This window comes from Pristiophorus japonicus, chromosome 21, assembly GCF_044704955.1.
Source record: "Pristiophorus japonicus isolate sPriJap1 chromosome 21, sPriJap1.hap1, whole genome shotgun sequence".
In the NCBI taxonomy this organism is placed as follows: domain Eukaryota; kingdom Metazoa; phylum Chordata; class Chondrichthyes; family Pristiophoridae; genus Pristiophorus; species Pristiophorus japonicus.
This window is the reverse complement of record NC_091997.1, coordinates 60,175,534-60,202,550: the sequence shown is the minus strand read 5'-3', so window position 1 is coordinate 60,202,550 and position 27,017 is coordinate 60,175,534. Positions and strand designations below refer to the sequence as shown.

Sequence of the window (27,017 nt, the reverse complement as noted above, 5' to 3'; positions counted from 1 at the left end):
AATCAGGAGACACATTTGCCATGAACATGTCCCTGATTGCCTGATTCATCACACCACCCGATCCCTCCACACCACCCGATTCCTCCACACCACCGATCCCTCCACACCCGATCCCTCCACGCCACCTGATTCCTCCACACCACCCGATCCCTCCGCACACGATCCCTCCACACCCGATCCCTCCACACCACCCGATCCCTCCGCACCACCCGATCCCTCCACATCACCCGATCCCTCCGCACCACCCGATCCCTCCACATCACCCGATCCCTCCGCACACGATCCCTCCACACCACCCGATCCCTCCACACCACCCGATCCCTCCACACCCGATCCCTCCACACCACCCGATCCCACTGCACACTCCCCAGCTGACAGCCTCATCGCGGGAAACCACAACAAGCAAGTGTGGTCCCATTGCACATCCGCAGCTCCTGCATCACCACTCGCACTCAACTCCAGCTTTGCTCCTTCAAATTATCTCACATTCACTGCCACAGGTTATACATTGTACTGTGCATTAAAATTTAGAAACCATGAATTTTCAAAAAATGCATTAAAAGATTATATTAAAAGGATTGCAATTTTTAAAAGATTTTCAAGATATTTCCCCAACAGCTTTATACAGGAACGCTGCAAATATACACCCGTGATTTTACATTTAGACCCACCATTTTACATTTACACCCACCTGTTTACATAAACACCCAGGTTTTACAGAAGTGCTACAGTTGTAGCTCCCTGGGTTCACTTTCCCCGGCCACTCACTGACCTGGATTATGAATCTCATGTCTACTATCTTGGTAAATATCGCAGTACTCTGGCATAATGCTATATAATGTCACAATGGGCCTATACACTCTGAAGTTTAGAAGAATGAAAGGTGATCTCTTTGAAACATATAAGATTGTGAGGGGGATTGACAGGGTAGATGCTGAGAGGATGTTTCCCCGGGCTTTACTATCTGGAACTAAGGGGTCAGAGTCACAGGGTAAGGGGTCGGCCATTTAAAACTGAGATGAGGAGGAATTTCTTCACAGAGGGTTGTGAATCTTTGGAATTCTCTACCCCAGAGAGCTGTAGATGCTCAGTCGTTGAGTATATCCAAGGCTGAGGTCGCTAGATTTTTGTACTCTGGGGGAATCAAGGGATATGAGGATTGGGCAGGAAAGTAGAGTTGAGGTCGATGATCAGCCATGATCTTATTGAATGGCGGAGCAGGCTCGAGGGGCCGTATGGCCTACTCCTGTTCTTATTTCTTATGTTCTTCTCTTGGCCTTTGGTAGGTTGCTGAGTATATTTCCACACTGGTCTTTAACCAGTTCCATTTGATCTACTCCTTTGCTCTCAGTGATTCGCTAATTGGTGTGGGGTCACCTTCCATTCACTGTTCTCCCAATCTCCGACAGATCTGGTGTGGCCAGAGAGGAAATGACACAGGGAGCTGCCATTTCTGGACATTTGCAGGGTGTTGAATACATCTGCCCAAATATGGGTGTGCATATTGAAATGGCACAGTAGTCTTGCAGCAGAGTTGCAGGGACCATGTATTCTACATAGAACTGAAGGCTGTTTTTGGCTTACGTCACAATGTGATGGTGCAAAATCATTGGAGCACTGTTATTGGATTAAGAATCAGTGCAGCACGTTGATTGATTGGTCAACACTGTGTCAACTATTGCTGAGGACGCGACCAATGTTGACATCTCGGATACTCCACTGACCGCTGGGTAATAGAAGCTACCGCAAGATCTATGAAGAACGATAAAGCATCAGGACCTGATGGCATTCCTGGAGAGATTCACAAAATCAGATGTACAAAGAAAGAACTTGAATTAAATCAGCGCCTTTCACAACCACCAGACGTCCAAAAGTGCTTTACAGCCAATGAAGTACCCTTTGAAGTGTAGTCACTGTTATAAACCAGGAAACACGACAGCCAATGTGCACACAGCAAGCTCCCACAAACAGCGACGTGATAATGACCTGATAATCTATTTTAGTAATGTTGGTTGAGGGATAAATATTGACTCCAGGCCTTTCTTCGAAACAGTGCCGTGGGATCTTTTACATCCACCTGAGAGAGCAGACAGGGCCTCAGTTTAATGCCTCATCTCCGCACCTCCGACAATGCAGCATTTTGCTCAGCACAACACTGGAGTGTCATCTTAAATTATATGCTCAAGTCCCTGGAGTGGGACGTGAACCCAAAATCTTCTGACTTGGAGGCGAGAGTGCTACCCACTGAGCCACAGCTGATGCCCTGTGCACCTGTGCAAGCAAGGATAAGTCAGGCTGTGAAAACTAGCACGGCATCTCACTTCTGCCTAAAGCTGGCAAGATTCTGAGTGCAATTCTTGATGTCCTGTTCCTGAATATAGTGGACAAGACTCATGGTGAATCACAATGCGGCTTGAGGGCTGCCCTATGAGGAGAGATTGAGTAGACTGAGCTTATATTCTCTGGAGTTTAGAATGAGAGGTGATCTCATTGAAACGTATAAAATCCTTTGAACTTCGTTTCTTTCCAAATTCAGAAGAAGTGTAGAGAGCAAATCAGGACTTGTTTATGCCATTTAGCAACTTAACCAAAGCTTTCGACACCATTATTCTGCCCAGACTTTGGAGTTGGACTGAACCAGCAACATGGTGGGACGAGTAGTGGAGCGTATTGCCAGAACTCTGTCCAAACCAGTCGTTGTTTGGAATGGTGTGGACCACAGCGGTGTTCCGGGCTTCCTCAATGCTCGTTCTTTATGTGGCTCCGCTGGGTGATGCAGATCGGAGATGGGGCACAAATCCACACAACGGGGAATAAGAACATGAGAAATAGGAGGAGGAGTATGGCACCTCCAGCCTGCTCCGCCAGTCAATAAGATTTTCCAAGTGCCCTGTTACCGCATCCTTAATATCTTAGAATCAGTTCCATCTGTCAAAACTGAAAGCATCGATAAGTCTGTGAACAAATTATACAAGAACTTGTGAATGCTGATGACCGCACTCTTGTGGCACATTCTGAAGACTGTCAGATGATGCTGGATTGATTTTCAGCTTCTGCCTTTAACAGCGGGATTGCTATTAGTGTGAAGCAATGAATCAACAGGCTCTTGGGACACCACATGTCATATCATCGACCACTATTAGCAAAACTCAACGGAATATATTCAAGCAGTTCATCTATATTCTATGATGTGTTCTATCTCATGATTCAAAGATCGATAAGGAAGTGATGGCTTATATTCATCGCGTAAACCTGACCTCTGGTAAACTGTCCAAGTGTGTTTGGAATTAACACAGAGTCAGGGCTGGCACTCCTGAAGGTTTATAAGGTGGTTGTCTTTCCAATCTCCTGCATGGATGAAAACGGTGACACTCTTTAAAGATATCAAGTACAACATGCTGGTGGAGCATTGGAAAACTCCGGCCAATGTCACAGGTGTGCTGGTGAGAGAATGAGGAACGGCCCTTGAGCGACAACACTGCCACTGTGGATGCAAGACACAACTGAAGGAAGGATTGAGAACGTCAGAGGGACAAAAATCACATGCCTCCAGGAACGAGGTTCTGTGAGGTAGAAGATATCTGTCCCCAATCACACCTGTCTCCCACCACGCACCCGTCTCCCATCACCCACCCGTCTCCCACCATCCCACCCATCTCCCACCACCCCACCCGTCTGCCATCACCCACCCGTCTCCCATCACCCCACCCGTCACCCATCACCACACCCGTCTCCCATCACCCCACCCGGCTCCCACCACCCACCCGTCTCCCATCACCCACCCGTCTCCCATCACCCACCCGTCTCCCATCACCCCACCCATCACCCATCACCCCACCCGTCACCCATCACCACACCCGTCTCCCATCACCCCACCCGGCTCCCACCACCCACCCATCTCCCATCACCCACCCGTCTCCCATCACCCCACCCGTCACCCATCATCCCACCCGTCACCCATCACCACACCCGTCTCCCATCACCCCACCCGGCTCCCACCACCCACCCGTCTCCCATCACCCACCCGTCTCCCATCACCCACCCATCACCCACCCGTCTCCCATCACCCACCCGTCTCCCATCACCCCACCCATCTCCCATCACCCACCCGTCTCCCATCACCCACCCGTCTCCCATCACCCCACCCGTCTCCCATCACCCACCCGTCTCCCACCACCCCACCCCTCTACCATCACCCACCCGTCTCCCACCATCCCACCCATCTCCTATCACCCACCCGTCTCCCATCACCCCACCCCTCTACCATCACCCACCCACTTGAGTCACTGCACCCTGCTCCCTGGGGGCCCAGGTAGGGACCGGTTTCTCCCCCGCACAGTCGGCAGCTGACGGGTGGGCTCTGTGTACATGGCAGTGCTACACTTCCTCACGGCGCAGTCCCCCTCAGTGACCGCTCTTCTCTGCTCATAGCCCAATATAGGTCACGGGGCAGGACCCCCGCGACTGGCGCAGGAAAGCCCATCTCGTGGCTCTTACCGCCCCCACACGTGCAGCTACACAATTCTCCCCTTGATCGAAATGGGAGATAATTCATAAACTAATCAAACTTAGAGAGCATAAAACCCCCGATCTGGATGGATTGCATTAGCACATATTAAACAATAGCAGAGGCATTATTATGTATTTCTTTTTAATTTATTAGAAAAGAGAAGAGTGCCAGAGAACTGGGACAGCGAATGTGATTCCTCGGTTTAAAAAGGGAGATAGAACAAGTCCAGGGAAATATGGACCAGTTAGCTTAATGCCAGTGGCAGAAAAGATAATGGGTATTGACTGAAAGATGTAATAAAGAAAACATCTAGAAACTGAAAATATAATAAAGAGCAGTCAGTGCGGATTTGACAAGAAAAGGTGGTGCCTGACTGAAAGATTAGAGCAGGGCGATGCGGTGAATGTAATATACCTGGGCTGGGAATTGGGTTGTGTAGCACCTCTGTTAGTGCCCCCAAGCAGCGGGAATCTGTTTGGAATTGCTGACCGCCCGGCCACTCAGCCGGCAGCGCCGCGGCGGGAGATTTGGTGCTGGGTTGGGCACCGCCATGCTCGGCACTTTCAGTCAGATGCTGACCTCAGTCGTCATGCAACGACCCACTCAGACAATTAGGCGCATCGACTCATTGAGCGCCCGAGAAAGCAGCTGCTATCTGCAGCCTATTTAAAGGGTGGGAGGAACAGCATTAATCGGAATCACATTGAGCACAACGTTTCCGCACAGGGCGCTGAGTGAAACTCTGACTTTAAATCTGAAGATTTATCTGCCATTACAGCATGCTTACAACTTGAGTTAAAGACTTTAATGGTGCATTACTAGTATGTCAGCGTTGCTCTTGTTAGGCGGCGTGAGGATAGAAGGGCTGTTTGCCATGTCGGGCCACAGATGAGGAGAGGCCATAGACGTTTGGACAGGAGGCCTTACCCCCTCAGAGCTACAGGCATCAACGCTCTGAGGAGCAGTGTGTGAGAAGGCTGCGCTTCTGAAAGGAAGTGTTGACAGAGATGATCCACCTCCTGCAGGCAGACCTGCCGCCTCACACCAGCACTAGGACTGCAGTGAAGGTCACTGCCTACGCTTCCGTCTCCATCCAAGCTGCATCAAGGGACATATGCAGCAACTCGCAATACGCTACACATCACAAAGGCTCTCTACGCCCACAGAATGAACTTCACAATGTTCCCAATGAGCAGGGAGAGCTAGAATGAGCCAGCATGTGAGTTTGGCAGGATTGCGGGATTCCCGAGGGTTCAGGGAGCCATTGACTGCACACACGTGGTCTTGTGAGCACCATTACACAACGCAGAGGTATTCAGAAACTGAAAGGGATACCACTCCCTAAATGTGCAACTGGTGTGTGACCACACGTAGCACGTCCTCGCAGTCAATGCCCGCTATCCAGGGAGCACACATGATGCTTTCATCCTGCGTGAGAGCAATGTGCCGCGAATGTCTGAGCCACCATGGGAAGGGCGTGGCTGGTTACTCTGGGACAAAGGTTACATCCGAACCACCTGGCTCATCACCCCCCTCACAACCCCACCGCACAAGCGGAGTATCGCTACAATGACAGCCATGCAGCCAGCCGCAACATCATCGAACAGACAATGGGGGTGTTCAAGCAGCGCTTCCGATGCCTGGCCCTCTCTGGAAGCAGCCTTCAATACTCCCCTCACTGGGTCTCACTACTCATTGTGGGACAACCTGTCATAATGAGGGCCTAGGCATTGCCAGTGGGGATTGCAGCCCCACCTCAGGAGGAGGAGGACGAGGAACAGGAGCCTGGTGAGACCCCGAATGGCCAGCCACTCCAAGAGGAGGCCGTGTGGCAATGGTGTCAGACCAAGAGCCACATGTCAGCATATTGCATCGGGTGCCTTGCATGGAGAAAGCTGAGGGATGCAGCTAATACTGATGATAATGGCATATCCCGGCCAAAGTCCACAAGACGCCCAGGCCAAATGGCCAAATTAATATTTTATTAACGAGATCAACATAGTCGCGTCAAACAACAAAACCAACCCCTCCCCAGCCAGTGCAAAACAAAACACAAGGTTCCATTGAAATCCCATCAAACGCAACCAACGTAAACAATGTCTGGACAAAGGGACCTTCCATTCGTCATCCCACAGCAGCATCAATGTGGCACATTCAGCTCACACGCACATCAATAGGATACGTCAAATGATGCAACGACATATTTAGAGCCGTTATTTACAGGATGAGAACATCTGTCCACAGTGGGCAAAGTCTTCACTCTGTCATCCCCTGGCATTTCCCACCCCTTCTCTTACTCCCCCTCCCACACCTACTTCTCCTCCTTATTGTGGCCGCAGTACCTGCAGCAAGGCTGCTTGAGGACTGCTATGTCTATAAGGCAGACACTACAGACAGCCTAGCAGGATGCTCTGGACCCGCTCTGGGCCTGGAAGGCCCGGATGCGGACTCCGCCACCTCACCATCGGTGCCAGCCATCTCGGATGGCTCGGGTGTAGTCCGCTGCAGGTGCAAAGGCGGAGTGGCAGTGGTTGGAGCCGGAATGTTGTAATCTTGAGCCTCAGCATCCGGAGCAATCTGTGGGAGCACACATTGCTGGCCTGCTTCGGCACTGTCACTTCCCCGTTGTACCATGGGGAACACAGAGAGGATGGCAGCAGTCAATGGGCGCATGGCATCACTCTGAGACTGACTCACAGCACACTGAGTCTGAGGATTGATGCCAACAAGCAGTGACTGCATCAAATCACGAAGGCCTTGCGTGGCTTGGGTCTGTGATGTCATGGCTGCTGCAACATCAACTGTGGCACGCGCCATCACCTCTGGGACTCCACTGTCGCTCGTTGAGTCCATCTCTCTCTGTAGCTGGGCAAAGATGGGCTCGATGGGTTGCTGAGAGCCATGGGCAATGCTTGAGGCGGCCTCCCCCAACCTCAGAGCAAATGCATCCATGCTCTGTGGGACCCTCTCCAATGCACCAATCAGCTAGCCGTGCATTTCCATGGACTCTCTCGACATAGCCTTCAAGTCCAGGTCCACATCTGAGTGTCTCTGAGCAGGACTCATTGGCCAACTCACCCTCCGGGGAGGTGACCCCCGAGCTTCCCCTCGCGGTTGGCATTGCTGCAGGCCACTGGGGCCAGGAGCCTCAGGCTCTTCAGATCCCAGGAATGTTGTGTCTTTCACCGAGGTGGTGTCGTCACTCAGTGCAGCTGATGGAGGGTCCCACTCTGTTGCAACACTTTCGTCCCCTTCCTTCTCGTCTCCCCCGTCGCCGATGTTGATGGATCACGGGCAGGCTGCTGCGCTTCTGGCTGATCGACTGTAAGCACAAAGCAACAGAGGAATGGTGAGCAGCGAGATAAGAGGAAGGTGGCATTGGACACTTATATGTAAAGGGAGTAAGGCATGTGGTATCAATGGTAAAGGGTCTCACAGAAATCCCCAAGGGCATTAACATACCGTCACTGCCCACAGGGGGCTCTGCTTCACCGCACCAACTTGTGTGTCCATGAGGGCGGGCACTCACTCCTCCACCTCCGTGCGGTCCTGGATATCGGGCTCCCCATAGCTGGTGCGCTGCTGCTGTGGATCGCAAGCTGGTTACAGAACAGAAAACAGAGAGTAGGGGTCAAGGCTAGTCACTCAGACTGACAAAAGGTGGGACAAGGTGTTCCACAGGGATCAGTGCAGGGAACATAGGAACATGAGAAGGCCATTCAGCCCCTCGAGCCTGTTCTGCCATTCAATGAGATCATGGCTGATATGCGACCTAACACCATATTCCCACCTTTGGCCCATATCCCTTAATACCTTTGGATAACAGAAAGCTATCAAATCTCTGATTTAAAATTAATAATTGATCTGGCACCAATTGCTGTTTGTGGAAGTGAGTTCCAAATGTCTATCATCCTTTGTGTGTCGAGGTGTTTTCTAATTTCACTCCTGAAAAGCCTGGCTCTAATTTTCAGACTATGCCCCCTAGCCCTAGACTCTCCAATCAGCAGAAATAGTTTCTTTCTATCTACCCTATCTGTTCCCTTTAATATCTTAAAAACTTCAATCAGATTACCGCTTAACCTTCTAAATTCTACGGAATGCAATCCTAATTTGTGTAATCTCTCCTTGTAATGTAACCCTTGGTCCTGGTATGAGCCTGAATGTTGTCCAGGTCTTGCTGCATGGACTGCTTCATTTCTGAGGAGTTGCGAATGGAACTGAACACTGCAATCATCAGCGAACATCCCCACTTCTGACCTTATGATGGAGGGAAGGTCATTTGATGAAGCAGCTGAAGATGGTTGGGCCTAGGACAATGCCCTGAGGAACTCCTGCAGCGATGTCCTGGGGCTGAGATGATTGACCTCCAACAACCAGAACCATCTTCCTTTGTGCTGGGTATGACTCCGGCCAGTGGAGAGTTTTCCCTTTGATTCCCATTGACTTCAGTTTTACTGGGGCTCCTTGATGCCACACTCGGTCAAATGATGCCTTGATGTCAAGGGCAGTCACTCTCACCTCACCTCTGGAATTCAGCTCTTTGGTCTATGTTTGTAATGAGGTCTGGAGCCGAGTGCTCTTGGCGGAACCCAAATTGAGCATCGGTGAGCAGGTTATTGGTGAGTATGTGACGCTTGATAGCACTGTCGAAGACACCTTCCATCATTTTGCTGATGATTGAGAGTAGACCGATGGGGCAGTAATTGGCCGGATTGGATTTGTCCTGCTTTTTGTGGACAGGACATACCTGGGCAATTTTCCACATTGTTGGGTAGATGCCAGTGTTGTAGTTGTACTGGAACAGCTTGGCTAGAGGCACGACTAGTTCTGGAGCACAAGCCTTCAGCACGACAGCCATTATGTTGTTGGGGCCCATAGCCTTTGCTGTATCCAGTGCGCTCAGCCACTTCTTGATATCACATGGAGTGAATCGAATTGGCTGAAGACTGACTTCTGTGATGGTGAGGACCTCAGGAGGAGGCCGATATGGATCATCCACTCGGCACTTCTAGCTGACCATGGTTTCAAACACTTCAGCCTTGTCTTTTGCACTCGCATGCTGGGCTTCCGCATCATTGAGGATGGGGATATTCATGGAGCCTCCTCCTCCCATTAGTTGTTTAATTGTCCACCACCATTCCCGACTGGATGTGGCAGGACTGCAGAGCTTTGATCTGATCCATTGATTGTGAGATCACTTAGCTCTGTCTCTGTCTACAGCATGCTGCTTCCGCTGTTTAGCATGCACGTAGTCCTGTGTTGCAGCTTTCCCACGTTGAAACACCTGGTGCTGCTCCTGGCATGCTGTTCTACACTCCTCATTGAACCAGGGTTGGTCCCGGGCTTGATGTTAATGGAAGAGTGAGGGATATGCCGGGCCATGAAGTTATAGATTGTGGTGGAATATAATTCTGCTGCTGATGGCCCACAGCGCCTCGCAGATGCCTAGTATTGAACTCTCCCACCCAAGGTACATTCTGTGCTATTGACTCCTACGAGCGTACCAGGATGTGTTTGGCATGCATGTACATAACTGCATAAGCTTGGTGAGCTGCATGGGATTATTTTATCATGACCACTTCTTTTCCTGGTATAATGACTTGGACTTGGGGGTACAGGGCACAATTTCAAACCTTGGGAAGTGCAGTAAATGGTGAGAAGGATAGCAATAGACTTCAAGACCCAGGCAGGATGGTGGAATGGGCAGGCACTTGGCAGATAACATTAAACACAGAGAAGTGTGAGTTGATTTATTTTGGTAGGAAGAATGGGGAGAGATCATACATCCTAAATGGTGCAATTTTAAAGGGGCTGGAGGAACAGAGAGACCTGGGTGTGTTTGTGCACAGACCGTGAGGTGAATGGTCGCTTTCTGCACTCCACTACTCTATGAAAGTACAAAGGAGAACTCAAAAAGGAAACCAGAAGGGTAACAAGAGAACTTATGAGGACAGATTGGTGCATAACATAAAAGGGAACCCAAAAGTCCTTTATAAACTTATAAGGGTCGTCAAAGGAAGGGTGGGACCAAAAGGTAGATATTGTGGAGACACAGGGGATTGCTGAGTACTTTGCACTTCACTAATGAAGAGGATGCTGTGAATATCACAATAAAGGAGGAAGTAGTAGGGGAAATGGAGAAATGAAGAGGATGTGCTTAAAAGGTTGGCAATGCTCAAAGTAGAAAATTCACTCGGCCCGGATGTGATGCATTCTAGGTCGCTGAGGGAAGTAAGGGTAGAGATAGAGGAGGTTTCGCCACAATCTTCTACTCCTCCTACATATAGGGGTGCTTCCAGAGGACTGGAGGATAACAAATGTTATACCCCTGTTCAAAAAAGAGCAGTTTAACTATCCATATCAGAGGGCAATTAAGAGACAATTAACAGTCACTGGTGTTGATGTGGGACTTGGGTCCTATACAGCCAGGCCTTTTTATCCCCTGTTTTTAGAAACATAGAAACATAGAAAATAGGTGCAGGAGTAGGCCATTCGGCCCTTCTAGCCATTCAATGAGTTCATGGCTGAACATGCAACTTCAGTACCCCATTCCTGCTTTCTCGCCATACCCCTTGATCCCCCGAGTAGTAAGGACTTCATCTAACTCCTTTTTGAATATATTTAGTGAATTGACCTCAACAACTTTCTGTGGGAGAGAATTCCACAGGTTCACCACTCTCTGGGTGAAGAAGTTTCTCCTCATCTCGGTCCTAAATGGCTTACCCCTTATCCTTAGACTGTGTCCCCTGGTTCTGGACTTCCCCAACATTGGGAACATTCTTCCTGCATCTAACCTGTCTAAACCCATCAGAATTTTAAAGGTTTCTATGAGGTCCCCTCTCATTCTTCTGAACTCCAGTGAATACAAGCGCAGTTGATCCAGTCTTTCTTGATAGGTCAGTCCCGCCATCCCGAGAATCAGTCTGGTGAACCTTTGCTGCACTCCCTCAACAGCAAGAATGTCCTTCCTCAGGTTAGGAGACCAAAACTGTACACAATACTCCAGGTGTGGCCCCACCAAGGCCCTGTACAACTGTAGCAACACCTCCCTGCCCCTGTACTCAAATCCCCTCGCTATGAAGGCCAACATGCCATTTGCTTTCTTAACCGCCTGCTGTACCTGCATGCCAACCTTCAATGACTGATGTACCATGACACCCAGGTCTCGTTGCACCTCCCCTTTTCCGAATCTGTCACCATTCAGATAATAGTCTGTCTCTCTGTTTTTACCACCAAAGTGGATAACCTCACATTTATCCACATTATACTTCATCTGCCATGCATTTGCCCACTCACCTAACCTATCCAAGTCGCTCTGCAGCCTCATAGCATCCTCCTCGCAGCTCACACTGCCATCCAACTTAGTGTCATCGGCAAATTTGGAGACACTACATTTAATCCCCTCATCTAAATCATTAATGTGCAGTGTAAACAGCTGGGGCCCCAGCACAGAACCTTGCGGTACTCCACTAGTCACTGCCTGCCATTCTGAAAAGTACCCATTTACTCCTACTCTTTGCTTCCTGTCTGACAACCAGTTCTCAATCCATGTCAGCACACTACCCCCAATCCCATGTGCTTTAACTTTGCACATTAATCTCTTGTGTGGGACCTTGTCGAAAGCCTTCTGAAAGTCCAAATATACCACATCAACTGGTTCTCCCTTGTCCACTCTACTGGAAACATCCTCAAAAAATTCCAGAAGATTTGTCAAGCATGATTTCCCTTTCACAAATCCATGCTGACTTGGACCTATCATGTCACCTCTTTCCAAAAGCGCTGCTATGACATCCTTAATAATTGATTCCATCATTTTACCCACTACCGATGTCAGGCTGACCGGTCTATAATTCCCTGTTTTCTCTCTCCCTCCTTTTTTAAAAAGTGGGGTTACATTGGCTACCCTCCACTCCATAGGAACTGATCCAGAGTCAATGGAATGTTGGTAAATGACTGTCAATGCATCCGCTATTTCCAAGGCCACCTCCTTAAGTACTCTGGAATGCAGTCCATCAGGCCCTGGGGATTTATCGGCCTTCAATCCCATCAATTTCCCAACACAATTTCCCGACTAATAAGGATTTCCCTCAGTTCCTCCTCCTTACTTGACCCTCTGACCCCTTTTATATCCGGAAGGTTGTTTGTGTCCTCCTCAATGAATACCGAACCAAAGTACTTGTTCAATTGGTCTGCCATTTCTTTGTTCCCCGCTATGACTTCCCCTGATTCTGACTGCAGGGGACCTACATTTGTCTTTACTAACCTTTTCTCTTTACATATCTATAGAAACTTTTGCAATCCGTTTTAATGTTCCCTGCAAGCTTCTTCTCGTACTCCATTTTCCCTGCCCTAATCAAACCCTTTGTCCTCCTCTGCTGAGTTCTAAATTTCTCCCAGTCCCCGTGGTTCGCTGCTATTTCTGGCCAATTTGTATGCCACTTCCTTGGCTTTAACACTATCCCTGATTTCCCTTGATAGCCATGGTTGAGCCACCTTCCTTTTTTTATTTTTACGCCAGACAGGAATGTACAATTGTTGTAGTTCATCCATGCGGTTTCTAAATGTCTGCCATTGTCCATCCACAGTCAACCCCTTAAGTATCATTCGCCAAACTATCCTAGCCAATTCACGCCTCATACCTTCAAAGTTACCGTTCTTTAAGTTGTGGACCATGGTCTCTGAATTAACTGTTTCATTCTCCATCCTAATGCAGAATTCCACCATATTATGGTCACTCTTCCCCAAGGGGCCTCGCAGAACGAGATTGCTAATTAATCCTCTCTCATTACGCAACACCCAGTCTAAGATGGCCTCCCCCCTAGTTGATTCCTCGACATATTGGTCTAGAAAACCATCCCTTATGCACTCCAGGAAATCCGTATTGCTTCCAGTTTGGTTAGCCCAATCTATGTGCATATTAAAGTCACCCATTATAACTGCTGCACCCTTATTGCATGCACCCCTAATTTCCTGTTTGATGCCCTCCCCAACATCACTACTACTGTTTGGAGGTCTGTACACAACTCCCACTAACTTTTTTTGCCCTTTGGTGTTCTGCAGCTCTACCCATATAGATTCCACATCATCCAAGCTAATGTCCTTCCTAACTATTGCATTAATCTCCTCTTTAACCAGCAATGCTACCCCACCTCCTTTTCCTTTTATTCTATCCTTCCTGAATGCTGAATAGCCCTGGATGTTGAGTGCCCAGCCCTGATCATCCTGGAGCCACGTCTCTGTAATCCCAATCACATCATATTTGTTAACATCTATTTGCATAGTTAATTCACTTTATTACGGATACTCCTTGCATTAAGATACAAAGCCTTCAGGCTTGTTTTTTTAACACCCTTTGTCCTTTTAGAATTTTGCTGTACAGTGGCCCTTTTTGTTCTTTGCCTTGGGTTTCTCTGCCCTCCACTTTTCCTCATCTCCTTTCTGTCTTTTGCTTTTGTCTCCTTTTTGTTTCCCTCTGTCTCCCTGCATTGGTTCCCATCCCCCTGCCATATTAGTTTAACTCCTCCCCAACAGCACTAGCAAACACTCCCCCTAGAACATTGGTTCCGGTCCTGCCAAGGTGAAGACCGTCCGGTTTGTACTGGTCCCACCTCCCCCAGAACCGGTTCCAATGCCCCAGGAATTTGAATTCCTCCCTGCTGCACCACTGCTCAAGCCACGTATTCATCTGCGCTATCCTGCGATTCCTACTCTGACTAGCACGTGGCACTGGTAGCAATCCCGAGATTACTACTTTTGAGGTCCTATTTTTAAATTTAGCTTCTAGCTCCTTAAATTCGTTTCGTAGGACCTCATCCCTTTTTTTACCTATGTCGTTGGTACCAATGTGCACCACAACAACTGGCTGTTCTCCCTCCCTTTTTAGAATGTCCTGCACCCGCTCCGAGACATCTTTGACCCTTGCACCAGGGAGGCAACATACCATCCTGGAGTCTCGGTTGCGGCCGCAGAAAAGCCTACCTATTCCCCTTACAATTGAATCCCCTATCACTATCGCTCTCCCACTCTTTTTCCTGCCCTCCTGTGCAACAGAGCCAGCCACGGTGCCATGAACTTGGCCACTGCTGCCCTCCCCTGATGAGTCATCCCCCTCAACAGTACTCAAAGCAGTGTATCTGTTTTGCAGGGGGATGACCACAGGGGACTCCTGCACTATCTTCCTTGCACTGCTCTTCCTGCTGGTCTTCCATTCCCTAGCTGGCTGTGGACCCTTTACCTGCGGTACGACCAACTCGCTACACGTGCTACTCACGTCATTCTCAGCATCCAGAGTGAATCCACCCTCAGCTCCAACTCCGCAACGCGTTCCTTCAGGAGCTGGAGGCGGATACACTTTCCGCACACGTAGTCATCAGGAACACTGGAATCGTCCCTGAGTTCCCACATGGTACAGGAGGAGCATAACACGTGATCGAGCTCTCCTGCCATGACTTAACCCTTAGATAGGCAACAACAATGCTAAAGTTTACTCACTGTTATAGAAGAGAAAAAAGAAAAACTACTCACCAATCAGCAGCCAATCACTTACCCCCTTGGCTGTGACGTCACCTTTCTGTTTCTTTCTACTTCTTTTTTGCCTTCTCCCTGTAGCTGCACAAGCCTCGCCTCTCCACGCACCTCCTCGACGCTGCTCCCGACTGCTGCTGACGCTGGGCCCCAGACTCCCTGCTGTGCCTTTTATAGGCCTCTCCATGCACCTCCTCGACGCTGCTCCCGACTGCCGCCGACGCTGGGCCCCATCGATACATTTAGGCACCACATTAGCTTGTTTCCGATCTGCTGGTTCTTCTCCAGTACTTCGTGTCAATTGCCCCTTTCCTGAGAATGCCCAGTGCTGATTAGTGAGAGTGCTTTTGACAATTTCCCTTTTAGCACATTTCATTTTAGTGCTGGAGCGAGACTAGCTGGCAGCAGTGAGAGACATGTCTGATTGACTGTGTTCTGGCTCAGTGGACAGAGAGGGCCGCTGTATCTAATGAGGGAGAGGGAAATCGAGGCTCTGGCTCGAGGGCGAATGAAAGGCTTCATTAACCGGCCTCTCTCTCGCGCACCCACATGACAATATTCTTGTGGTAAATGGAACCGAGTAATATCCCAGTGGAACTGATCCTCTTTGATTCCTGAAATCCAAGAACAGAAACAAAGGGGTCGCTATTAAGCCCCTCACCCCCAATGTTCTCTGTAATTTATTGGAGGACTGCACGGCCCTTTAAATGGATGCGTAACCCATTCAAAATACTGCGCTGCATGGTTTGTCCATTGCCCCTGGTGTCCACTTCCCACCCCATGACGGGCAGGAGAGGGGCCGAGGGGTGGGCTAAATCATACCAATTACAAAATCTGAGCCAACCCGCCGCATGCACGCCCATTTCTGTTTTAAGCGTGATGGGTTTTGTATATCCGTGTATCTGCTCTGGAAAGGCGGATCTGACCTGTTAATATTCAAATGATACACGTTTGTTGAGATTGAGGCAGTGAATTAAAATTAGCTCCTCCTGCATGGCTTTCCCGTGGCATCATGGCCGATGAGGCAGATAATCAGCAGCATTAGCAGCAAGGGCCTGGTATGAAGAGAGCTACAAATGGACAACAGCGAGGAGGACGACTGAGATTTGGACAGGAGAGAGGTACCCAACAGTGAGATAGACAACAGAGAGATGGACAATAGAGAGATGGACAATAGAGAGATGGACAACAAAGAAAGGACAATAGAGAGATGGAAAATAGAGAGATGGAGAATAGAGAGATGTACAACAGAAAGATGGACAGCAAAGAGATGGACAATAGAGAGATGGACAATAGAGAGTTGGCAACAGAAAGATGAGAATAGAGAGATGGACAATAGAGAGATGGAAAACTGTGAGATGGACAACAGAGAGATGGACAACAGAGAGACGGACAACAAAGAGATTGACAATATCGAGATGGACAATACTAAGATGGACAATAGAGTGATGGACAACAGAGAGATGGACAACAGAGAGATGGAAAATAGAGAGATGGACAATAGAGAGATGGACTAAAGATAGATGGACAACAGAGAGATGGACAACAGAGAGATGGACAATAGAGAGATGGACAAGAGAGAGATGGACTATAGAAAGATGGACAATAGAGAGATGGACAACAGAGAGATCGACAATAGAGAGATGGACAACATAGAGATGGATAATAGAGAGATGGACAATAGAGAGATGGACACTAGAGAGATGGACAACACAGAGATGGACAATAGAGAGATGGACAACAGTGAGATCGACAATAGAGAGATGGACAACAGAGAGATGGACAACCGAGAGATGGACAATAGAGAGATGGACAATAGAGAGATGGACAATAGAGAGATGGACAATAGAGAGATGGACAATAGAGAGATGGACAACAGAGAGATGGACAACAGAGAGACGGACAACAGAGAGATGGACAAAGACAGATGGACGATATAGAGATGGACAATAGGGAGATGGACAATACAGACAGATGGACAATAGAGAGTTCGAGAATAGATAGATGGACAATTGAGAGACAGACAATAGAGAGATGGACAATAGAGAGTTAAACAATAGAGAGATGGTCAATAGAGAGAGGAAAACAGAGAGATGGATAATAGAGAGATGGACAATAGGGAGATAGACAATAGAGAGAGGAAAATAGAGAGATGAACAATAGAGAGATGGACAATAGAGAGATGGACAACAGTGAGATGGACGATAGAGAGATGGACAATAGAGAGATGGACGATACAGACAGATGGACAACAGAGAGTTTTAACAATAGAGAGATGGACAATTGTAAGACAGAAAGTATAGAGATGGACAATAGCAGACAGACAATAGAGACATGGAAAATCGAGAGATGGGCAATAGAGAGATGGACAATTGAGAGATGGACAGTAGAGAGATGGACAATAGAGACATGGACTATAGAGAGATGGACAACAGAGAGATGGACAATAGAGACATGGACTATAGAGAGATGGACAACAGAGAGATGGGCAATAGAGCGATGGACAACAGGGAGATGGACAAAAGAGAGATGGACAACAATGAAATGGACAAAAGAGAGATGGACAATTGAGAGATGGACAATAGAAAGATGGACAATAGAGAGATGGACAAGAGTGAGATGGACAACAGTGAGATGGACAATAGAGAGACAGACAATAGAGAGATGGACAATAGAGAGGTGGACAATAGAGAGATTGACAACAGTGAGATGGACAATAGAGAGTTGGACAATAGATAGATGGACAATGGTGAGATGGACAATAGTGAGATGGACAATAGAGACATTGTCAATAGAGAGATGGGCATCAGAGAGACGGACAATAGAGAGATGGACAATAGAGACATGGACAACAGTGAGATGGACAATAGAGAGATGGACAATAGAGAGACGGACAACAGAGAGAGGACAACAGTGAGATGGACGATGGAGAGATGGACAACAGTGAGATGGACGACAGAGAGATGGACAATGGAGAGATTGACAACAGTGAGATGGACCATAGAGAGTTGGACAATAGATAGATGGACAATAGAGAGCTGGATAACAGTGAGATGGACAATAGAGAGACAGAGAATAGAGCGTTGGGCAATAGAGAGATGGACAAATAGGGAGATGGACAATAGAAAGATGATCAACAGTGAGACGGACAATAGAGAGATGGACAATAGAGAGACGGACAACAGAGAGACGGACAACAGAGAGATGGACGATAGAGAGATGTAAAATAGAGAGATGGACGATACAGACAGATGGACAATAGAGTGTTGGGCAATAGAGAGATGGACAATAGGGAGATGGACAATAGAAAGATGATCAACAGTGAGATGGAAAATAGAGAGATGGACAATAGAGAGACGGACAACAGAGAGAGGAAGCAGTGAGATGGACGATAGAGAGATGGACAACAGTGAGATGGACGATAGAGAGATGGACAATGGAGAGATGGACAATAGAGAGATGGACAATAGAGAGACGGACAACAGAGAGATGGACGATAGAGAGATGTAAAATAGAGAGATGGACGATACAGACAGATGGACAATAGAGAGTTGGGCAATAGAGAGATGGACAATAGGGAGATGGACAATAGAAAGATGATCAACAGTGAGACGGACAATAGAGAGATGGACAATAGAGAGACGGACAACAGAGAGACGGACAACAGAGAGATGGACGATAGAGAGATGTAAAATAGAGAGATGGACGATACAGACAGATGGACAATAGAGTGTTGGGCAATAGAGAGATGGACAATAGGGAGATGGACAATAGAAAGATGATCAACAGTGAGATGGAAAATAGAGAGATGGACAATAGAGAGACGGACAACAGAGAGAGGAAGCAGTGAGATGGACGATAGAGAGATGGACAACAGTGAGATGGACGATAGAGAGATGGACAATGGAGAGATGGACAATAGAGAGATGGACAATAGAGAGACGGACAACAGAGAGATGGATGATAGAGAGATGTAAAATAGAGAGATGGACGATACAGACAGATGGACAATAGAGAGTTGGGCAATAGAGAGATGGACAATAGGGAGATGAAAAATAGAAAGATGATCAACAGTGAGACGGACAATAGAGAGATGGACAATAGAGAGACGGACAACAGAGAGAGGACAACAGTGAGATGGACGATAGAGAGATGGACAACAGTGATATGGACGATAGAGAGATGGACAATGGAGAGATTGACAACAGTGAGATGGACCATAGAGAGTTGGACAATAGATAGATGGACAATAGAGAGCTGGATAATAGTGAGATGGACAATAGAGAGACAGAGAATAGAGAGTTAGGCATTAGAGAGATGGACAATAGGGAGATGGACAATAGAAAGATGATCAACAGTGAGACGGACAATAGAGAGATGGACAATAGAGAGACGGACAACAGAGAGACGGACAACAGAGAGATGGACGATAGAGAGATGTAAAATAGAGAGATGGACGATACAGACAGATGGACAATAGAGTGTTGGGCAATAGAGAGATGGACAATAGGGAGATGGACAATAGAAAGATGATCAACAGTGAGATGGAAAATAGAGAGATGGACAATAGAGAGACGGACAACAGAGAGAGGAAGCAGTGAGATTGACGATGGAGAAATGGACAACAGTGAGATGGACGATAGAGAGATGGACAATGGAGAGATGGACAATAGAGAGATGGACAATTGAGAGACGGACAACAGAGAGATGGACGATAGAGAGATGGACGATACAGACAGATGGACAATAGAGAGTTGGGCAACAGAGAGATGGACAATAGGGAGATGAACAATAGAAAGATGATCAATAGTGAGACGGACAATAGAGAGATGGACAATAGAGAGATGGTCAATAGAGAAATGGTCAATAGAGAGAGGAAAACAGAGAGATGGATGATAGAGAGATGGACAATAGAGAGACGGACAATAGTGAGATGGACAATAGAGAGGAGGTCAATAGAGAGATGGACAATAGAGAAATGCACCATAGAGAGAAAGACAATAGAGAGATGGACAATACAGAGAGGAAAACAGAGAGATGGATAATAGAGAGATGGACAATAGAGAGACGGACAATACGGAGATGGACAATAGAGAGATGGACAATAGAGAGATGGACAATAGAGAGAAAGACAATCGAGAGATGGACAATAGAGAGACGGACAATAGAGAGATGGACAACAGAGAGACGGACAATAGAGAGATGAACAACAGAGAGATGGACAATAGAGAGATGAACAACAGAGAGTTGGACAATAGAGAGATGAACAAAAGAGAGATGTACAATAGAGAGATGGACAACAGAGAGACGGACAACAGTGAGATGGCCGATAGAGAGATGGACGATAGAGAGATGGACAATAGAGTGATGGACAATAGAGAGACGGACAATAGAGAGATGGACAATCGAGAGATGGACAATAGAGAGATGGACAACAGAGAGACGGACAACAGAAAGATGGACAATAGAGAGATGGACAACAGAGAGACGGACAACAGAGAGATGGACAATAGGGAGATAGACAATAGAGAGAGGAAAATAGAGAGATGAACAATAGAGAGATGGACAATAGAGAGATGGACAACAGTGAGATGGACGATAGAGAGATGGACAATAGAGAGATGGACGATACAGACAGATGGACAATAGAGAGTTTTAACAACAGAGAGATGGACAACAGAGAGATGGACAAAGACTGATGGACGATATAGAGATGGACAATAGAGAGATGGACAATACAGACAGATGGACAATAGAGAGTTCGAGAATAGATAGATGGACAATTGAGAGACGGACAATTGAGAGATGGACAATAGAGAGAGGAAAACAGAGAGATGGATAATAGAGAGATGGACAATAGGGAGATAGACAATAGAGAGAGGAAAATAGAGAGATGAACAATAGAGAGATGGACAATAGAGAGATGGACAACAGTGAGATGGACGATAGAGAGATGGACAATAGAGAGATGGACGATACAGACAGATGGACAATAGAGAGTTTTAACAACAGAGAGATGGACAATTGTAAGACAGAAAGTATAGAGATGGACAATAGCGAGACAGACAATAGAGACATGGAAAATCGAGAGATGGGCAATAGAGAAATGGACAATTGAGAGATGGACAGTAGAGAGATGGAAAACAGAGAGATGGACAAAAGAGAGATGGACAATAGAGAGATGGACAATAGAGACATGGACTATAGAGAGATGGACAACAGAGAGATGGACAATAGAGAGATGGACAATAGAGACATGGACTATAGAGAGATGGACAACAAGAGATGGGCAATAGAGCGATGGACAACAGGGAGATGGACAAAAGAGAGATGGACAACAATGAAATGGACAACAGAGAGATGGACAATTGAGAGATGGACAATAGAAAGATGGACAATAGAGAGATGGACAAGAGTGAGATGGACAACAGTGAGATGGACAATAGAGAGACGGACAATAGAGAGATGGACAATAGAGAGGTGGACAATAGAGAGATTGACAACAGTGAGATGGACAATAGAGAGTTGGACAATAGATAGATGGACAATGGTGAGATGGACAATAGTGAGATGGACAATAGAGACATTGTCAATAGAGAGATGGGCAACAGAGAGACGGACAATAGAGAGATGGACAATAGAGACATGGACAACAGTGAGATGGACAATAGAGAGATGGACAATAGAGAGATGGACAATAGAGAGCTGGATAACAGTGAGATGGACAATAGAGAGACAGAGAATAGAGAGTTGGGCAATAGAGAGATGGACAATAGAAAGATGATCAACAGTGAGACGGACAATAGAGAGATGGACAATAGAGAGACGGACAACAGAGAGACGGACAACAGAGAGATGGACGATAGAGAAATGTAAAATAGAGAGATGGACGATACAGACAGATGGACAATAGAGAGTTGGGCAATAGAGAGATGGACAATAGGGAGATGGACAATAGAAAGATGATCAACAGTGAGATGGAAAATAGAGAGATGGACAAAAGAGAGACGGACAACAGAGAGAGGAAGCAGTGAGATGGACGATAGAGAGATGGACAACAGTGAGATGGACGATAGAGAGATGGACAATGGAGAGATGGACAATAGAGAGATGGACAATAGAGAGATGAGCAACAGTGAGATGGAATATAGAGAGTTGGACAATAGAGAGATGGACAATAGAGAGATGGACAATAGAGAGGTGGACAATAGAGAGATTGACAACAGTGAGATGGACCATAGAGAGTTGGACAATAGATAGATGGACAATAGAGAGCTGGCTAACAGTGAGATGGACAATAGAGAGACAGAGAATAGAGAGTTGGGCAACAGAGAGATGGACAATAGGGAGATGGACAATAGAAAGATGATCAACAGTGAGACGGACAATAGAGAGATGGACAATAGAGAGACGGACAACAGAGAGACGGACAACAGAGAGATGGACGATAGAGAGATGTAAAATAGAGAGATGGACGATACAGACAGATGGACAATAGAGTATTGGGCAATAGAGAGATGGACAATAGGGAGATGGACAATAGAAAGATGATCAACAGTGAGATGGAAAATAGAGAGATGGACAATAGAGAGACGGACAACAGAGAGAGGAAGCAGTGAGATGGACGATAGAGAGATGGACAACAGTGAGATGGACGATAGAGAGATGGACAATGGAGAGATGGACAATAGAGAGATGGACAATAGAGAGACGGACAACAGAGAGATGGACGATAGAGAGATGTAAAATAGAGAGATGGACGATACAGACAGATGGACAATAGAGAGTTGGGCAATAGAGAGATGGACAATAGGGAGATGAAAAATAGAAAGATGATCAACAGTGAGACGGACAATAGAGAGATGGACAATAGAGAGACGGACAACAGAGAGAGGACAACAGTGAGATGGACGATAGAGAGATGGACAACAGTGATATGGACGATAGAGAGATGGACAATGGAGAGATTGACAACAGTGAGATGGACCATAGAGAGTTGGACAATAGATAGATGGACAATAGAGAGCTGGATAATAGTGAGATGGACAATAGAGAGACAGAGAATAGAGAGTTAGGCAATAGAGAGATGGACAATAGGGAGATGGACAATAGAAAGATGATCAACAGTGAGACGGACAATAGAGAGATGGACAATAGAGAGACGGACAACAGAGAGACGGACAACAGAGAGATGGACGATAGAGAGATGTAAAATAGAGAGATGGACGATACAGACAGATGGACAATAGAGTGTTGGGCAATAGAGAGATGGACAATAGGGAGATGGACAATAGAAAGATGATCAACAGTGAGATGGAAAATAGAGAGATGGACAATAGAGAGACGGACAACAGAGAGAGGAAGCAGTGAGATTGACGATGGAGAAATGGACAACAGTGAGATGGACGATAGAGAGATGGACAATGGAGAGATGGACAATAGAGAGATGGACAATTGAGAGACGGACAACAGAGAGATGGACGATAGAGAGAGGTAAAATAGAGAGAGGGACGATACAGACAGATGGACAATAGAGAGTTGGGCAATAGAGAGATGGACAATAGGGAGATGAACAATAGAAAGATGATCAACAGTGAGACGGACAATAGAGAGATGGACAATAGAGAGATGGTCAATAGAGAAATGGTCAATAGAGAGAGGAAAACAGAGAGATGGATGATAGAGAGATGGACAATAGAGAGACGGACAATAGTGAGATGGACAATAGAGAGGAGGTCAATAGAGAGATGGACAATAGAGAAATGCACCATAGAGAGAAAGACAATAGAGAGATGGACAATACAGAGAGGAAAACAGAGAGATGGATAATAGAGAGATGGACAATAGAGAGACGGACAATACGGAGATGGACAATAGAGAGATGGACAATAGAGAGATGGACAATAGAGAGAAAGACAATTGAGAGATGGACAATAGAGAGACGGACAATAGAGAGATGGACAACAGAGAGACGGACAATAGAGAGATGAACAACAGAGAGATGGACAATAGAGAGATGAACAACAGAGAGTTGGACAATAGAGAGATGAACAAAAGAGAGATGGACAATAGAGAGCTGGACAATAGAGAGATGTACAATAGAGAGATGGACAACAGAGAGACGGACAACAGTGAGATGGCCGATAGAGAGATGGACGATAGAGAGATGGACAATAGAGTGATGGACAATAGAGAGACGGACAATAGAGAGATGGACAATCGAGAGATGGACAATAGAGAGATGGACAACAGAGAGACGGACAACAGAAAGATGGACAATAGAGAGATGGACAACAGAGAGACGGACAACAGAGAGATGGACAAAGACTGATGGAAGATATAGAGATGGACAATAGAGAGATGGACAATACAGACAGATGGACAATAGAGAGTTCGAGAATAGATAGATGGACAATTGAGAGACGGACAATTGAGAGATGGACAATAGAGAGAGGAAAACAGAGAGATGGATAATAGAGAGATGGACAATAGGGAGATAGACAATAGAGAGAGGAAAATAGAGAGATGAACAATAGAGAGATGGACAATAGAGAGATGGACAATACAGACAGATGGACAATAGAGAGTTCGAGAATAGATAGATGGACAATTGAGAGACGGACAATTGAGAGATGGACAATAGAGAGAGGAAAACAGAGAGATGGATAATAGAGAGATGGACAATAGGGAGATAGACAATAGAGAGAGGAAAATAGAGAGATGAACAATAGAGAGATGGACAATAGAGAGATGGACAACAGTGAGATGGACGATAGAGAGATGGACAATAGAGAGATGGACGATACAGACAGATGGACAATAGAGAGTTTTAACAACAGAGAGATGGACAATTGTAAGACAGAAAGTATAGAGATGGACAATAGCGAGACAGACAATAGAGACATGGAAAAACGAGAGATGGGCAATAGAGAAATGGACAATTGAGAGATGGACAGTAGAGAGATGGAAAACAGAGAGATGGACAAAAGAGAGATGGACAATAGAGAGATGGACAACAGAGACATGGACTATAGAGAGATGGACAACAGAGAGATGGACAATAGAGAGATGGACAATAGAGACATGGACTATAGAGAGATGGACAACAGAGAGATGGGCAATAGAGCGATGGACAACAGGGAGATGGACAAAAGAGAGATGGACAACAATGAAATGGACAACAGAGAGATGGACAATTGAGAGATGGACAATAGAAAGATGGACAATAGAGAGATGGACAAGAGTGAGATGGACAACAGTGAGATGGACAATAGAGAGACGGACAATAGAGAGATGGACAATAGAGAGGTGGACAATAGAGAGATTGACAACAGTGAGATGGACAATAGAGAGTTGGACAATAGATAGATGGACACTGGTGAGATGGACAATAGTGAGATGGACAATAGAGACATTGTCAATAGAGAGATGGGCAACAGATAGACGGACAATAGAGAGATGGACAATAGAGACATGGTCAACAGTGAGATGGACAATAGAGAGATGGACAATAGAGAGATGGACAATAGAGAGCTGGATAACAGTGAGATGGACAATAGAGAGACAGAGAATAGAGAGTTGGGCAATAGAGAGATGGACAATAGAAAGATGATCAACAGTGAGACGGACAATAGAGAGATGGACAATAGAGAGACGGACAACAGAGAGACGGACAACAGAGAGATGGACGATAGAGAAATGTAAAATAGAGAGATGGACGATACAGACAGATGGACAATAGAGAGTTGGGCAATAGAGAGATGGACAATCGGGAGATGGACAATAGAAAGATGATCAACAGTGAGATGGAAAATAGAGAGATGGACAAAAGAGAGACGGACAACAGAGAGAGGAAGCAGTGAGATGGACGATAGAGAGATGGACAACAGTGAGATGGACGATAGAGAGATGGACAATGGAGAGATGGACAATAGAGAGATGGACAATAGAGAGACGGACAACAGAGAGATGGACGATAGAGAGATGTAAAATAGAGAGATGGACGATACAGACAGATGGACAATAGAGAGTTGGGCAATAGAGAGATGGACAATAGTGAGATGAAAAATAGAAAGATGATCAACAGTGAGACGGACAATAGAGAGATGGACAATAGAGAGACGGACAACAGAGAGAGGACAACAGTGAGATGGACTAGAGAGAGATGGACAACAGTGAGATGGACGATAGAGAGATGGACAATGGAGAGATGGACAATAGAGAGATGGACAATAGAGAGATGGGCAACAGTGAGATGGAATATAGAGAGTTGGACAATAGAGAGATGGACAATAGAGAGATGGACAATAGAGAGGTGGACAATAGAGAGATTGACAACAGTGAGATGGACAATAGAGAGTTGGACAATAGATAGATGGACAATGGTGAGATGGACAATAGTGAGATGGACAATAGAGACATTGTCAATAGAGAGATGGGCAACATAGAGACGGACAATAGAGAGATGGACAATAGAGACATGGTCAACAGTGAGATGGACAATAGAGAGATGGACAATAGAGAGATGGACAATAGAGAGCTGGATAACAGTGAGATGGACAATTGAGAGACAGAGAATAGAGAGTTGGGCAATAGAGAGATGGACAATAGAAAGATGATCAACAGTGAGACGGACAATAGAGAGATGGACAATAGAGAGACGGACAACAGAGAGACGGACAACAGAGAGATGGACGATAGAGAAATGTAAAATAGAGAGATGGACGATACAGACAGATGGACAATAGAGAGTTGGGCAATAGAGAGATGGACAATAGGGAGATGGACAATAGAAAGATGATCAACAGTGAGATGGAAAATAGAGAGATGGACAAAAGAGAGACGGACAACAGAGAGAGGAAGCAGTGAGATGGACGATAGAGAGATGGACAACAGTGAGATGGACGATAGAGAGATGGACAATGGAGAGATGGACAATAGAGAGATGGACAATAGAGAGACGGACAACAGAGAGATGGACGAT

The 27,017-nt window shown here is 46.4% G+C and overlaps 3 protein-coding genes across 3 annotated transcripts; all 3 read left to right on the top strand.

Annotated features, from left to right (window-relative positions):
- The first annotated feature begins 16,557 nt into the window (after positions 1–16,557).
- On the top strand, positions 16,558–16,974 carry LOC139233539 (phospholipid scramblase-like). The gene has a single exon (XM_070863940.1). It carries the CDS (start codon positions 16,558–16,560, stop codon positions 16,972–16,974), a length of 417 nt encoding a protein of 138 aa, XP_070720041.1.
- A 3,112-nt stretch (positions 16,975–20,086) lies between these two features.
- LOC139233538 (DNA ligase 1-like) lies at positions 20,087–20,584 on the top strand. The gene has a single exon (XM_070863939.1). The coding sequence runs from the start codon at positions 20,087–20,089 to the stop codon at positions 20,582–20,584; it is 498 nt and encodes a 165-aa protein (XP_070720040.1).
- Positions 20,585–23,960: 3,376 nt separating this feature from the next.
- Positions 23,961–24,365, top strand: LOC139233537 (GATA zinc finger domain-containing protein 24-like). The gene has a single exon (XM_070863938.1). The coding sequence runs from the start codon at positions 23,961–23,963 to the stop codon at positions 24,363–24,365; it is 405 nt and encodes a 134-aa protein (XP_070720039.1).
- The last annotated feature ends 2,652 nt before the right edge of the window (positions 24,366–27,017 follow it).